This window comes from Sturnira hondurensis, unplaced genomic scaffold (genome assembly GCF_014824575.4).
Source record: "Sturnira hondurensis isolate 20B ecotype Veracruz unplaced genomic scaffold, ASM1482457v3 Scaffold0013559, whole genome shotgun sequence".
Classification (NCBI taxonomy): Eukaryota; Metazoa; Chordata; class Mammalia; order Chiroptera; family Phyllostomidae; genus Sturnira; species Sturnira hondurensis.
The window spans coordinates 3,724,894-3,741,192 of record NW_028086190.1 but is presented as its reverse complement, the minus strand read 5'-3'; the positions used below and the strand labels follow the sequence as shown (position 1 = coordinate 3,741,192).

Here is a 16,299-nt window from a genome sequence, read left to right as displayed (position 1 = left end):
CTGAACGCTTACCTACAGCTAGGAATTCAATACCTTTTCACTAAATGCTAGTTATTATTTTTAATAGAGTAGGAAACAAACTGATATATTTAATTAAAATTACTAATAAAACAAAACAATTGATCTTACGATTCTTTGCAACTATTATAGCTTTGAAATTTTTTTCAATTCATTAGACAATATTTCCTGAGCCTCCACTGTATTATCATACAATGTTGCTTCAGTTTAATGCAACATGACTACATATTTAATATACATATATTTTAATAGTAATGGGCACAGCACTTAAAGTATTCTTTGATTCTCTCTCCTACTCTGTATCTTCTGCAGAACTTTTTGATCAAAATTACCTCTGTGGGTCAATGTGAAAAAGAAGTTATGTTTTAATAATGGTCAATTTAAAGAGATTAGTTCCAATTGGAGGCATTTGGACACATACTCCACTGATCATTTCTCATCAGATTAACTATGGTCTAGCATCATACCATTATCTTCCAAGACTGTAAACTGAAAAGGTGCACGGGATTTTTGATATTAGAGAAGTTTATTTGTAAAATACTAATAATTCTTGAAAAGAAGAGCTAACTTTCCAAAGATTCTTGGATTTTAAGGGCAATAGATAGAATAAACTTGCACAGATGGGGGATTGATTGTCTTGATTTTCCTAAGCCTGTAAAAACTACACGTAAAAAAGATAAGTAATTATATATATGTGTATATATATATTATTGCTATATGTATAATAATACACATATAGTTATTAAGTTTAAAAATCAGGTTAATTGGGTATCATATGGGTGGGAACAAAGGAATCACTTTACAATCACTGACAGACCCCAGTTTACCCAGGTGATAAATATCAACAGTCAAATCGTGTTAATAGTATGTGCCCTTTGTGATGATATGATTTAAATGGCACCTGTGTGATTTTCCTGCCACAAACTTGTAGGCCCAGTCTAATCATAAGAAAAACATAGATAAATTCCAACAGCAGGGGAATCGTGTAATATGCCTGAGTAGTACTCCTTAAAACTGTCACTGTTATCAAAAAAAGTATTGTCATAACCATTATCAAAAAAAAGTATTGTCATAACCAAGAGTTTCTGACTTTACACTAAGTATTTTATGGTATCAAAGATTGCATCCTGGGACAGGAAAGGACATTCAGTAAGAACTATGGAAATTTGAATGAACTGTGGACTTCAGGGAACGCCTCTAGAGGAGGGAGCACGGGGGCTGGGTGGAAGTGGGGGACATTTGTAATAGTGTCAACAATTTAAAAATGTCTGAATATTGGACCATGAATATTATTTTAGAGGTGTGTAATAGGGGAAACTGGGTGTGTAAGAATGGAAAGTAAGGTATAAGAGAACTCAGTTTTTCTCTAAGTATAAAAACTGTTCTAAAAAATAAATTCTATTTAAAAAGCAGTTTACAGGGCAGATACAGTGGGCTTTCTTTCTTTTTCTTTTTTTTTTTTTGGTAATGGATATATTACCCAGACTTTTCGTCTCTCAGAATATATCATTAGTATAGTACATCATTAGTGAACTCTGATAGATGAGATTATGAAGTGACTTTCATATATTTCCCCTACCTGTACTTATTTTTATATGGAACTATAATTTCTTTTATGTTCAGAAAAATCTATATTAAAAAAAAGCATTTAGTGCCCTGGTTGGTTGGAGCATCGTCCTGTAAACAAAACATTGCAGGTTTGATTCCTGCTCCAGGTGCATACAGGAGACAGCTGATCAGTGCTTCTTTCTCACATCAGTTTCTCTCCCTTCCTCTCTCTCTAAAAGCAATGAAAAAAATGTCCTCCAGGGGAGATTTTTAAAAAACCATTTAGTTATTTATTCATTGTAAAAAATTTAAGGAAATTTTTAGATAAGCATGAAAAAAGTAATTCACGTATAATTTCCCCTCTCAGAAATAACACTATAACATTTTTCCTGTGCATATTAAGTAAAATCTGTTTATACATAATATACTATATTCTTTTGTAACCTGCCTATCTCACTTAACTCTTTATCATTTATCATTTTCTGTATCAACTCTCAGCATGATTAGAAAACCAAGTCAAAGACTTGATACATTTTCATGTACTTTGATGAATATTTTAAAATTACCCTTGGAAATTTGTAGCAGTTCACACTCTCACCATCATGTTCTCAAAATACAGGAGTCATAAAGTGAGTCGGGACAGTATTTTAAAATGAGAATTCTTTTTGAAATCCAAATTCCTCACTTTTTTTTGAAAAATCAATAGATCGGGCAGTAGTGGTCCTCTCTAAGCAAACAGCTGGTGGAGCAGAACACTGTTACAGGTAGCCTCCTACTTGTTTGTAGTAAGGCTGAGTGTCGTTTGACATTTCACTTACACTATTATAAATGGTCATGGCCATATTAAGAGAAATGTGAAATACTTCTTGTGCATGTATCTAGCAAAACAGATAAAAGGCATGCATGCAAAAGAGAGAGGCAGAGAGAGCAAGCACATTTTTAAAAAACTGGGAGCATATATGTTTTCTTGTGAGAGTGAAGAATTTATATTTAATATTTAATATTTATACAAAGTGCCTATTGAATGAATTCTAAAGCTGTGATTTTTAAAACCAACTAAACACAACCCATTGTATTCATTTATTTATATTATTTTCCTGGCTCATATATCAATTTGTATTAATTACTAATTACATAGTATTTGTTTAATTGTAAAGTTCTGTTGTTAGTTATTGAGGTCTTTTGAAGAATTGGTGCCTGAGTATGAAACCTTTTTCTATTTCAGTGACAATATCCACTGTAGGAGCATTTTTAATGTCTCCCTGAATATTTGAATTATTTATCACTGCAGCTTCTTAACTGAATATTCATGTTTTTTACATTTTTATCTATTGCTTTTTAATCCAATGAGACTTAGAAAACTCACTTATAAAGAACATAGGACTGCTTATTAGATACGTCAGTACGTTGAAGTTATGTTTTTTTCTGTTTTATTCTAATTGTTGTTTGATCTTGAACAATTTGTTTAGAAATTTTGGGAAATGATGAGATTTTGGATATATTCTTCATAATTTTATTTAATGAAATCTGAACAAGAGCAGATAGTCTTTGAAAATTGTTTAGATTAGTAGCCCAGCCAAAGAATATGATTGTTGGGTGGGAGGCAGTGGAGGAGGATGGAGGGGGATAAATGGTGATGGGTGGGACCTGACTTGGGATGCTGAACACACATTCGGTGTACAGATAATGTGTTGTAGAATTAGGCACCTGAAACCTGTATAATTTTGTTAACCAGTGTCACCCCCATAAATTCAGTAAAAAGGAAAAAAATTAAAATGGATATATTAATAAACATCATATATTACCTTACAAAATTTGAGGAACAAACAGATCAAATTCAAACAGTTACTAAAAGGAAGAGGAAATAATAAGGCACAGTCCTCTAGAGTTTGGAAGAAAAGTGCTTGAATTTTTAATTTGATAGTCAAAGCAAGGTAATGGAGTTTTTACTATAGTGTAAGTGTGGTAACAGTACAATATAGAAACAATGAGGAGAATATGTAGTAGTAAGATAGAATAAAGGTTGGGAAACAAATCATGTGATTTACATATGAGGGAAGTATAATAGCGTAAGTCACGGGTGTTCCCACTAAGCATAAAAATTACTGCTTAGACTTAGGAAAATTTTGTCAGTCTCCCAAGAAAAGAAAAATGTAGACAAAACCAGAAAAGGGTAGCATTTCTTAATGTTTCAGAAAGGTTAGACATATATAGTTTTCTCATAGTTTTTATGAATATCATTTAGGAAGTATGGGGTTCTCTATATTTTAAGTGAAACTATTTCCAGAGCTATTGATTCATATTAATAATATTAGAATCATGAAGTTTGATACTGCTGTAAATCAACAAAAAACTTTTCACTATGAGTTACTGTTCTTGATTTTTGTAAATGAAGTTGTTAATTTGAAATAGCATATATATGTGGATTTTAATGGTTTCAAATATATTATCAAAATGCCAACAGACTTTTACAGAGTGCTGGTTTTCATGAACGTGTTTCCTCCAAGCTTAATTTTCCTGTGATTTCTGTTGTTAAAATATGGTATTTACCATTAACAGTTTATCTGGTGTAGGAATAAATTTCAGATAATACTGTGAACTGTATTAACTTTTAAAACTATCAGAGTTTTTTGAGGTTGTTATTATTAAAATATGATACATTAAAAGAAAATTAGAGCTGTAGTATTGCTGGTCGCTTTTACCCAGTTTTATGTTCTATAATTATATAACACTTGGTCAGGTGGGGGGTTGAGTATTTGGTGAGGAAATACATGTGTGTATAATTTTAAATTGAAAGTAATATATAGGTCAGTTGTGTGTATCATGCAACCATTCTTTAAATTTTTTTCTCTTGCAAATCTCTATGACAATATTATTTATGAAACTGTTTTTGCAGACTCTTGGTTATTTTGTAGAAAAATGCCGTTCTGTTAGTATGATAGAAGTTTAGCTAATGCTGGTTTACAGTTTAATATTGAAATGAAGTTTTCTTTTTCTGAATATTGTACTTATGACATAATATATTATATTCAAATATTTGCATGCATGTAATATAAGACTTAATTGTATTTGCACATATACTTTTTGAAATAGGTATTTCAACGGCCATCTTTATCGAGTTTGGAAACCTTAATGGTCTCACAGAAGTCTGAAATTGAGTATTTACAGGAGAAACTGAAAATAGCAAATGAAAAACTCTCAGAGAACACATCTCCTAAGAAGCACTCCTCAGAAAAGAGCATCTTGACAAATACTGAAAGGAAACAAAAGGTAAGGGTATTTTGTCATTTTGTGAATTTATCAGGATGAAGCTGGCAAGGCAAGCAATGAAGTAAAAAACAGCTGAATTTACTTCTTTCTCTACTTACATTTCTGAAAACTTTAAAAAAATATCATGTGCCAAACACTCAATAAAATAATTGTTCGGAGTAGATTATTTTTCCCTTTTTAAAGATAGAGTATATAATCTTAGTTTAATTAATGAAGTATGTTAGTATGAGTACACCTGTTTTGCAGTAAATTAATATTCTTATATTAAAAAGTTTGGGCAAGTATCCTTCCTTTATATAATCTACAGATAAATTAATCTACTTTAAAATTTTAAATATATAATAGTCATTAACAATATTTTAAGTAGAAGAAAAATACATCTTAATGTTTTTGTTTTATGCAGAGATATTTACATACTGCCCATGTGGATTATAAACTATTAAATGGAATTTAACATTAATATGCATAGCTATACATTTTCAGATTTAAAGGCATAGCAATACTGAAAAGTAAACCATTTTGTAACATGTTTGTTGTCTATTAACATCTCAACTTCTTGTTTTTGTAGTATTCATTAATATTTCTGTTAATAGTGCAAAAAATTCTGTGCATTGACTAGTATTATAATTTCATAATATCACATTGTAGATATGTTATTTCTTGGCAAATCAAAGTAATACTTTCCTAAAAATAAGTAGTTTTAGACATATATTCTCACACTTGTCACTTCAGCAATAGAAAATGTTTTTAAAAGTAGTAAGCCATGTTTTCAAGATAATTGTTTTTGGTTCTTTTCAATCTTTCTTGAGTAGGACAAATTATCTTAATAAAGAAAGCATTTAAAATTAGACTCATATTTCTGCGCTACTTTTATTTACTCTATTATTTGTAATTTACAGAAAAACAAGCTTTATGTATGTATGTATGTTGTATATCTTTTTAAAATTTAAACATAACTGCATTTTACATTTCTTATAGTTTTGTAATACTTTAATGGCATTGAGCTTCATTTAAATGAAATAAAACACTCTTAAAATTGAGAGAAAACATTACAGGACCTAATTTGGTTGCTTGCTGTATTGCTAAAGTTTAAAAATGTACTAATTTGATGTTTTTTGACATAATAAATGTCAAGAAAACAAGAGGAATATTTTGAACAAAATTTTTTCTTTCAAAAGGACATTCAGTAAGTTTGAACAATATGTTGCCCAGCTTAATAGTTGCTTTCACATATTCCTTCTCCAGATTGGTATATGAAGCTGTACATAATATAAACACACATTCATGTCTCTAGTTAGCCACATTATAGTTAATGACCATATGGTCATTATGGTATAAGATCTACTGTCTGTTGTATTTATATTCCTCAAGCATATTGTTCCTTCAACTTCACAGTGTGTTAAACTATTTCAAAGGGAAAAAAATTCTTTCCCTCTTGTTTCTGGTTGTCCTATCAAGTGTAACCTTGGACCCTTATAGAGCAATTAGACCAGCCTCTATCCCCTCCTTTGTAATGAGGTTTCTTGCATTTCTGAGTCTATAACCCTTTAGTCTTCCCTAATGGGACATCATTATTCTGAAAGAAACAATGTAAATGTAAATGAATATTCTCATTAACGAGTCACAGAGAAACCTTTAGCAGTAGCACTGTGGTAATTCCGCTTGTTATTTCTCTGGTATTCCATGCAGGATTTTTTTATAATTCATTATTAGTATTCAAAATTACTTGTTCTTTAATTTTGCATGTCTTTCATAATCCGGTGTTCCAACTAGTTCAACCATGTCCTTGTTCTATTCTCAAGGAACCACCTGTGAAACGTTCAAGGTCTTTGTCCCCAAAGAGCTCTTTCACAGACTTAGAGGAACTAAGGAAGCTGAGAAAAGCTGAAAGAAAGATTGAAAACTTAGAGAAGGCACTACAACTAAAGGTGAACATGAAATCATTTCTTTAGTAATAACCTTGCGAAGGTAAAGATATACCAAAGTAAACATTTACTTCACAAATTACTGCTTATCATTTATCTTCTCTTAATGTTATTACGTGTATAGAAATGTGTTATCAGTTGGTCTGGTTTTAAGATTTCAGAGGATTATAAAGTAATAGAATACTGTTCACCACTTTAAAATGATCTGTAGATATTTTGGCTTAATATCTGGATTAAATTTCTTATAGGTTGTCACAGACAAAAAATAGAACTATGGCAAGTAAAGAGCAATTTCTTGTGTTTTTTGTACATAATAAACATAAAAAGACAAGCAAGTTAAAAACTATACAAATCTAGCTGAGGCCACTAAAAAATAGTGCTTTACAGAAAAATTCCATAGTCAAAATGGCAAACAAATATACATTATTTTTTCATTTCAGTTGAATTTGTCTTAGAATACATGGCATTTGAATTAGCATTCTACCAGTGTTTAAGAAGCTTATACCTTTCAGGCTCTCTTTGAGAGTTTATACTCCCCAAGTTATACTCTGTGAATTCTCTTTCAAAGAAGAATTTGGATGTGCATATCGAACCAATTTTGGTGACCCTATTGAGGGCTTTTACTTTTTTGTAAATTTAATATGGCTAATCTTGTTCTTCATGTACAATTACACTGAAGGCCTGCACTATTTGAGATTTTTGCCATTTAACTGAATCTCAAACAGTTTTATGACATTCATGCTCAATTTACACATGATTAGAATCTAATACATATAAAGATTAGATTCTTTGTCATATAATATAGATTACTCTTAAGGGAAAAAAGTTTGACTTACATTATATATGCTCCAGAATAAAATGTGGTTTAAAGGTATAGTTAACAGTAGCTAAAATTAATAATTTTTTGCCTTTTCACTAAACATTATGTTAACTTACATTTATTTAAATTGTTAGTTCTGAAACAAAGAAAAATTATCATTTATTGTTTCTACCAGAAGCAAAATGATTAGATTATGACCTCAGCTTGATAGCAGTTAGCCAATTTGAAATTTATACACCTAGAGTTATTTGCTCATTTATTTGTTTACTCCATAACTTATTGAGCAATGCAATTAGCCAAGCAATGTGCTAGCCGCTTTTTGTTCGACAGGAGAAAAGATGACTTCCTGTCTTTAAGACCCTTTCTCTAGATAAGAAAATGTTGAATGAGTAGATAGAATCTAGCGTATTAGTGGAAACACTGGGGTATCACAGGATATTATGGGCATATTTCGGAAATCAGTTTATCATTTTCCTCCCTTTTGTATAGTTCTTGAAATTTACATACCACAGCTTCTATCCTGTATGCATCTGGGCTCTCCAGAGGAGCAAAACCCATAGGCTGTATATAACCCTTTAGTCTTCCTTAATGAGACATCATTATTCTGAAAGATAGATATATGTAAAAAGAGAGAGATTAATTTACTATTAGGAGTTGGCTCACATTATTTTGGAGTCTGAGAAGTCCAAGATCTGTAGTCATTAAGCTGGAGATCCAGGAGAGCCAATGGAATAGGTCCACTCTGAGTCCAAAGGCCTGAGGACCAGGAGAGCTGATGGTGTAAGTTCCTGTTCCAATCCAAGTGTGAGTCTGAAGGCAGGAGATCTGTGTTGCAGCTCAAAGACAGGCAGAAAGAAAGAATTCTTTCTTACTCACTCTTTTATTCTATTCAGGCCTTCAGTGGATTGGATGAAGCCTATCGTATTAAGGGAGGACAACCTGCTTTTTCAGTCTGCTAGTTTAAATGTTAAATTTATACAGAAGCACCATCACTGATAAACCCAGAAATAATGATCAATGGAATGTCTGGGCAGTGAAGTTGACACAGAAAATTAACCACTGCACATCCCATTCAGTAGTAGAGGACCTGTATTCATTTGCCCAAGAACTCTGTGAGTCTTTGGTAGATCCTTGTTTTTGGCAGGAAGGAGTAGAGCAATTTGGACATTTTTAGATTTATTCTCCTCCATCTCTTGAATTTCTTAGTTCAGAAAGTCTTGGAAACACTATACTAATTTATTTACTCATTCTTTTTACCTAAAAACACCTCTCTTGCATGAGGCCCCAAGTTAATTTTCCAGAGTAAAATTCTTTTTCATACAATTTCTTTTTCATTTACACTTTTTCTGTATTCCTTTTCTGAGTCCATTTATAACAACCACGAATTTCGAATGTATATTTTCTGTCACAGATTTGCAAGGGAAAAAATTGGAGCAATTTTTCTTGCATTTTATTATTCAGTAGGAAAGGGTTTCTTTCTCTTTTCTAAAAATATTTTATTTATTCCTAGAAAGAGGGTAAGGGAGGGAGAAAAAGAGGGAGAGAAACATTGATGTGAGAGAGAAGCATTGATCTGCAGCCGGTAGCATGCCTGCAACTAGGGGTTGGGCCTGCAACTCAGGCATGTGTCGTCAACTTGCAGGATCATGCCCAAGTCACTGAGCCACACAAGCTAAGGTGGAAAGGATTTTTTACCTATTTACACCTGAGGACATTTTTTCATTCCTTTTACAGAGAGGGAGAGAGGAGGAGAGAGAGAGAGAGTTAGAGAAACATCAATGTGTGGTTGCCTCCTACATGGCCCCCACCAGGGACCTGGCCTGCAACCCAGGCATGTACCCGGACTGTGAATCGAAGTGGCAACCCTTTGGTTCACAGCCCGCGCTCAATCCACTGAGCTACACCAGCCAGGGTGGAAAAAGCATTTTCTGAACTACATATAATCTATATTATATTCATATTTATATAAAATTTTACTGTTGGTTTCTGAAGTAGGCCAAAGAACAGTGGTCTCTAGGACTAATTTAATCCATGTGTTACAGTTGAATATCAGCATTATAAAGCACAAATTATGGATTAAACTTCATTTTAAAATAATGATAAAGTTTCCTAGCTGATGTAGCTCAGTGGGTTGAGCACGGGCTGAGAATCAGACGGTCAGGCGTTCAATTCCCAGTCAGGGCACATGCCTGAGTTGCAGGCCACATTCCCCACTAGGGGGTGCATAAGAGGCAACCACACATTGATATTTCTCTACCTCTTTCTTTTTCCCCTTTTTCTAAAAATAAATAAATAAAATATTTAAAAATTATAAATTGTGTCCACTAATTGATTTATCAAATAATATCCATTCCACTTTACTTTAATAATTAAGATTTTAATAAATTTATAAGAATTATGTAAACACTCTAGTTTTAAGTATAGTAAATTATATTTATAGTAACATGTAAAATTAAAGCTTAAAGCTTATCTACAGAACTATTTTTTCATAATTACTACTTAATGGAATGAGCCACTTACTCCAATTACTGTAGAAAAGTCAAAACTATTTCCTAGTATTGAGTACATTACACTAATGTGTTAGCAATTACAGGTGGCCACACTGAGTGCTTTAAATACTATGCATTGCATGTAACCTAACATATTGTCTGTGACATATTGGACTCAGAAAATTTTGATTGAGCCTTAATCTTTGAATTAATAACAAAAAGTTAATTATCTGAGAATTGGAGAAAATATTGGGTACAAATTTAGTGATTAATGGTAGTTCAGGTAGTATGGAAAAATGCTGCGATAATGACAGTACTGATAACAGGAATCTCACTTTGTTCCATGAATTCAACAGAGGATTATTGCGAAAGGTAACGGAAAACTTGGGATATCTCACTTCATTCATTTTTACTTTTGGGTCAGTCTTTTAGGTTCTGTTGATTCAGAGTTTCTAGGGACTCTAACATAGACTTCTAATGATTCCAAAACACTGAAATTGTATGTAATAATTTTTAAGAGATATGTTGTAAAATAAGAATTTAATGAGAAGGACTATGATTCAATGAAGAATACTTACACTTAGCTGTTTTAGAGGCATTTAATAAAGTACTCAGTTTAAATATGTTTACTTTAAATTATGTTTTGATATTCTTTTCTAATATCTCTAAATTTCTTATAATTAAATTATTTAATTCGTAATTTTATAATGTATCTTGTTTAAACTTCTAATAAACATTATTCTTAAGAAATCTTAATAAGTAAACTTATAATAAATTAACTAATGTTCATTTATGAAAAGATATCAACATTACTAATTACTATTCTTCTATTTGGCTAGTTTAAATTATACATTATTTCACCTATTTAAGATTGGAAACTTACTGTTCAAAGAAGTGAAATGATATTTGGATTGTTTACCAACAGTATGGAAAACTCAAGGTCAAGGTTAAATCATTCTTTATGTCCTAGAAAATATATAAATAGCTTCTATTTTGGAGATGAGGCAACTGAGACACACTGACTTTAAGTAGCTATGTCAAAGTAATATTTAGTAACTTTAAGCAACAGGAATTGAACTCTTATCGGCACTTAACATCCTGTATGTAATAAGTTCTTAATATATGGTTCTTCAGTTGAAATGGAATTCAGTGTTCTGAATTTTTTAACCATGGTATTAAAACCATGTTACTTTTTAGCAAGTTTGCCATCACTGGAATTTGTCAGGATAACATTTCTGATTGCCCCTTTCAAGTGATGCCATTCTCATGCTTTTTTATCAAGCACTTCAATTTCCATATGGCATACAGTCCACTTGGTATACACAGGACTCAAATGCTTCCTAATAATTACTTAAGAGAATTACTGAAGTTATCCTATTATACATATATTCAAAGCAGAATGACAAAATATCCATACTGTTGAGACAGGTAGAATTACAATAAAATAATGTAAACTCTATAAAGTATTATCTTACTCTTTTTTTAAAGCATTTTTAAAAAAAATTTATTTATTTATCTTTAGAGGGGAAGGGCAGGAGAGAAATATCAATGTTTGGTTGCCTCTCATGAGTCCCCTGCTGGGAACAGGCCTGCAACCCAGGCATGTGCCCTGACTGGGAATTGAACCCCGATCGAGTGGTTTGCAGGCCCATGTTCAATCCACTGAGCTACACCAGCCAAGGTGTATTATTGTACTCTTAATAAGTTAGATAGATAGTTAAGGAAACAGTGAATTTGGCTTCTGAATGATAAGGGCATTAAGGAAGCTGGGTTTTGCCTTGTGCCACTATAAGACAATCACAGTGCCAGGGACTTGACCTGTATATTACCTCATGTAATTTAGTCATCATAATTTAAATCTCTATATCCTTTTCAGTATTTTACAAAAAAAGAAATTGAATTAATTTAAATAGTGTTAAGATTATGCGTGCAGCTAACAGAAGAAAGCTTCAAGAATGGAGTTTAGATCTTTCTCATTGCCGTGGGCCCTCTGAACTCACCTCACTAAACTATTAGTACCTGTTAACTTCACCAAATAAGTATACAAGTTCCTTCATACAGAAATATAAAAAGAAGGGTTTAAAAAACAAATCTGAAATTCTCAAGGATAAAAAAACTCAAGGATTTTTCTATTTTATTTTGAGAAACACAGTTCATAAATAATATACATTCTCTGAACTGAAAATTTGTCCTTATAAATTCATTTTGTGGTTGTATATAAGAGGAAGATTTATCTAATGTGTTCTATTTAAGACATTTGGAAGTCATTGACTATAATTGTTTAACCTAGTAATGTTTGAACCTGCCTATTCCAAAAGTATTAAGTCTGACTTTCCCATTTTATTGTAATTTTTAATGGTATAATCCAAAAGGCTAAACCATGCTACTCCTAACATAAATCCAAACTGATTTTCTTCCTCTTACATTATTCTAGTGACTTTTAACAGACTAATCATGAATGCCTGGGTTGAAGAATTGGTCTTACTAGTCACTTACACGAATTATACATCTACTTATAACTAACAAATTAATCATGCTTATTATATGGAAAAATTTGTCTTCTGAAAACAAAAAAAGTTAAAGTATCTGCAAGAATGCCTAAAAAATATTTGTATGTATTAATGACAAGGAAAGAATACTAATTTGCTAGCACAAATTTGAAATTACTTAACCAGCTTTAAAAAAAGCAGTGAGCATTGAATTTATCAAGCAAACCTATGTAGTGACTTTAGGAATTCTCCTTAAATTAAATAAGTACTATAAATTAATTAATTTATTTTTATATTCTGCTTTTATTTAAATTTGATTTTTAGATAGGTAACCTTTTATTTGTAACATTTTACTAATGCTTTCTTCAAACTTGTGTACTTGCTTTTTTGTGTTCTACAGAGCCAAGAAAATGATGAGCTAAGAGATGCCCATGAAAAACGCAAGGAAAGGCTACAGATGTTACAGACCAACTACAGGGCAGTAAAAGAGCAATTAAAACAGTGGGAAGAAGGCAGTGGCATGTGAGTTACATAGCTCGTAAAGGCATTTCCCTAAATATTAAATGGAATGGAGTAGCATCACATAAGAGTTTTAATGGCTTTTGTTTTATTTTAAAAAATTATTTGGTAGTCAAATCTTTATTGTAAAATTTTAAATAGGGAATATAATAAATGAATACAGAAATATGCTAGCAATATATACAGGTTTTTATATCATTCATAGAAATCATAATTGTAGGTAATTATGAATTTATATATATATCAACAGTGCAGCTTAATAAATAAATAAATGTATGTAATATAAAGCAAGAATAGTCCATAGTTGTCTGATTGAAAAGTATTTTAAGTAAATAAAATACGGGTGCTACAATACTTATAACTCAAAAAGTATTTAAGTTTTAATTGAAAGATGAGAAATATGAAATTCATGTACATAGTTAACTATCTTAACCCTACTTCAGCCTAGTATCTGAAAATCATCTATCCATCACATCAGATTGTTCTGCAGCTTATCTGAATGAATTGGTGGTCTCAGTTCAGTTGCTCTTGAAGTGTTCAGGTCTTGGTTAGTTGCAAGTGGCTCTCCTGCTAACAGTATCAACAGAGAGCAAATGAGCACAGAAAATACACCCTTTCACCTTTTGAGAGGGATCCTTTAGGGCAATGTTGATGATACTCATTCGTCTTTTCTATAGAGAAACAGCATTTCTAAATTGGAGTATACAGCACCGTTGTTTTACAAAATAAAAATGAAGAATTTGTTTTATGTACAGAAAATTAAAACACAGAGGGCATTTGGCATATTTTGTAGACAATTGTTACATCTAATTTTTTTCTTTGAAGAATAAAAATGTTTCATGTTGTTTGTTAGTAAAACATTGATAAAACAATTTTCCTGGATTTAGACTGTCCTCATCTGATATTTTAGTAGTCACTAGAAGTATGGAAGCTGATTTCTGATATATTCACTGATAATAAATAGCTTGTTTTAGTATAGAGCAATAGACCACATTCAGGTTGGTTTATAGCAAATTCTAGATGAGTTCATTGCTTATATCCTTTTTTAGAAACTGTGACATTCCTAAATGTATGTTTTATTACTAGTAGAATGGATGAGAGAAAAAGAATATTATTATCTGCTTGAAAGTTTGCTTTTCATAATAACAGTTTAGCTTTTTAAGAAATTATGATGTAGGATATCTATGTACTCAGGTTTTAGGGAATTCATTCTGTAAACAGAGATGGAATTAGAAATTTGGTCAGTAGATATTTTAAAATTTTATGGATTATTTAAATAAATTTTTAATGCACTTTGAACATGTTAAGGAAGACAACAACTTTACTTTAAAAATAGGACTGAAATCAGAAAAATAAAGAGAGCAGATCCCCGACAACTTCAACAAGAAGATTCCGATGCTGTGTGGAATGAACTGGCCTATTTCAAAAGGGAAAATCAGGAACTAATGATTCAAAAGTGAGTTTCTTTTTTTTAATAATATGGACTTAGATAACTATTCGGGACACAGTTTTTGTGGCTTAAAGGCCATGAGAGAAAAACTTTAGAAAATTTGGAAATGAAATAATTTGGGGTTATTTTTTGCCAATAAAATTAAAGGGGGGAAAAGGACTAGTTTAAAAAAATATATATGTATAATGCAATAAGAAGTTGCACATTTGCTAGCTCTAGCTGAAACTGTATAATATGATCTAGGGATTGTTAATTAATGTGGCTCTCATCTGTTGGAGGTGTCGCTCTTCATTAGCCTGTATTTTAGACACTGCCGCGCTTCATTTTTGGAATGAGGTGGAGAGGGGATAACCTAGCCAGCCATCCTTGTTTGATCTCCTAGATACATACGCAATGCAGAATGCCTGAGCTCTCTTGGTTCCCTGCCCTGTCCTGCTAATCCCAGCTGAGCTCATTATGGTGTAGCCTTGCTGCTACTCTTGGAGCCAGAGCTGTCCAAGCTAATTACTGGTAGCAGCAGAACTGCCTGTTAAGGGTCTGGTGTGGATCTGCTAACATGGTCCTTGGTAGTGACCTGCAGAAGACATGAGGGAATTGCTTTCTTTCTTGCTGCACACTGCCTGTCCTTTGGGCTTAATGTTGATCCCTCACATAGGTCTTTTAGCTACTCTAAATATAAAACTTGATGAAGGATACTCATATTTTAGAAAACATACAGTTTGATTCCTTGATCTTGTAATCCACAGGCTATTATATTCAGCTTGGAAAAGAAAGAACACTCCCCCCCCTGCCTTTTTTTATTTTTTTTGAAAAAAAGAGAGATCAACATAATTAGCCTCTTTTGCTACTTAACTATTTCTTCATTTAGAGTTAATTTTTGACATCCAGACCATGCAATTTTTGAAAGCCTAGATGTCTTTTAGATTTCTAGAATTTAGCATAATTAAATATCATTGAATTTTCTTAGCTGAAAATCAAAATCTTATTTTATATACTGTACTATAACACATATAACTTTAGATCATGACTTTTTGGGGGAATTTTAAAATTTGAGGAAATTATATATTTAAATGTGTACTTTCAGTTACCTCTTAGAGTGTTCTGCACTTTTGTAGTGCCAAATATTTGATGCTAATAATAGTCTCTTATCTTGAAAATTACTTTTATAAATTTGTCTCAGAAAAAAAGAATGAATAAAATCTTTTTTAAAAATCTAAAACAAATAAATACATTTGTCTCAGAAACATTTCCTGATGATTTTAATAGTTTTATTGAAATATAATTCAATATAATTTACAAACCATATAATTCACTATATAAAGTGAACAAGTCAATAGCTTTTAGTGTATTTAAAGAGTTGTGTATCATTTTAGGTTTTCAGTTTAGATGATTTTCATTAAAACACTCTAACACCACGTAGCTGTCACCTCCCTGATTCTCCCACCCACCCTTCCCAGCCCTGGGTAGCTGCTAATTTACTTTCTGTGTCTGTAGATTTGCCTATTCTGGACATTTCAGAGAGATGGAATGACACAATATATGTTCCTTTGTGACTAGCTTCTTTCACTTGACATAATGTTTTCATAAGTTTTACTCATATTGTATGTATCAGTACTTTCTCTGATAATCTTTAATGTTCTTTTTGTTTACATGAATGAAAGTTAATTTCAGACAAAGTGAATTAGGTGAAAAGACCTGAGTAGTTTCAAGATCTAATCTCAAAAAAATTTTGAGCAGAGATTAGCTGTAAGTGAGGTTATTTGGGGTTTAT

General features: G+C 31.7%; 1 protein-coding gene across 1 annotated transcript in view; it reads left to right on the top strand.

Annotated features, from left to right (window-relative positions):
- CNTLN (centlein) overlaps window positions 1-16,299 on the top strand; it is a 289,299-nt gene that overhangs the window by 142,834 nt on the left and 130,166 nt on the right. The window contains exons 9-12 of the mRNA XM_037061920.1: window positions 4,660-4,836; window positions 6,639-6,764; window positions 12,960-13,081; window positions 14,415-14,534. Coding sequence (XP_036917815.1) covers window positions 4,660-4,836; window positions 6,639-6,764; window positions 12,960-13,081; window positions 14,415-14,534 — 545 coding nt within the window. The remainder of the gene's footprint in view (window positions 1-4,659; window positions 4,837-6,638; window positions 6,765-12,959; window positions 13,082-14,414; window positions 14,535-16,299) is intronic.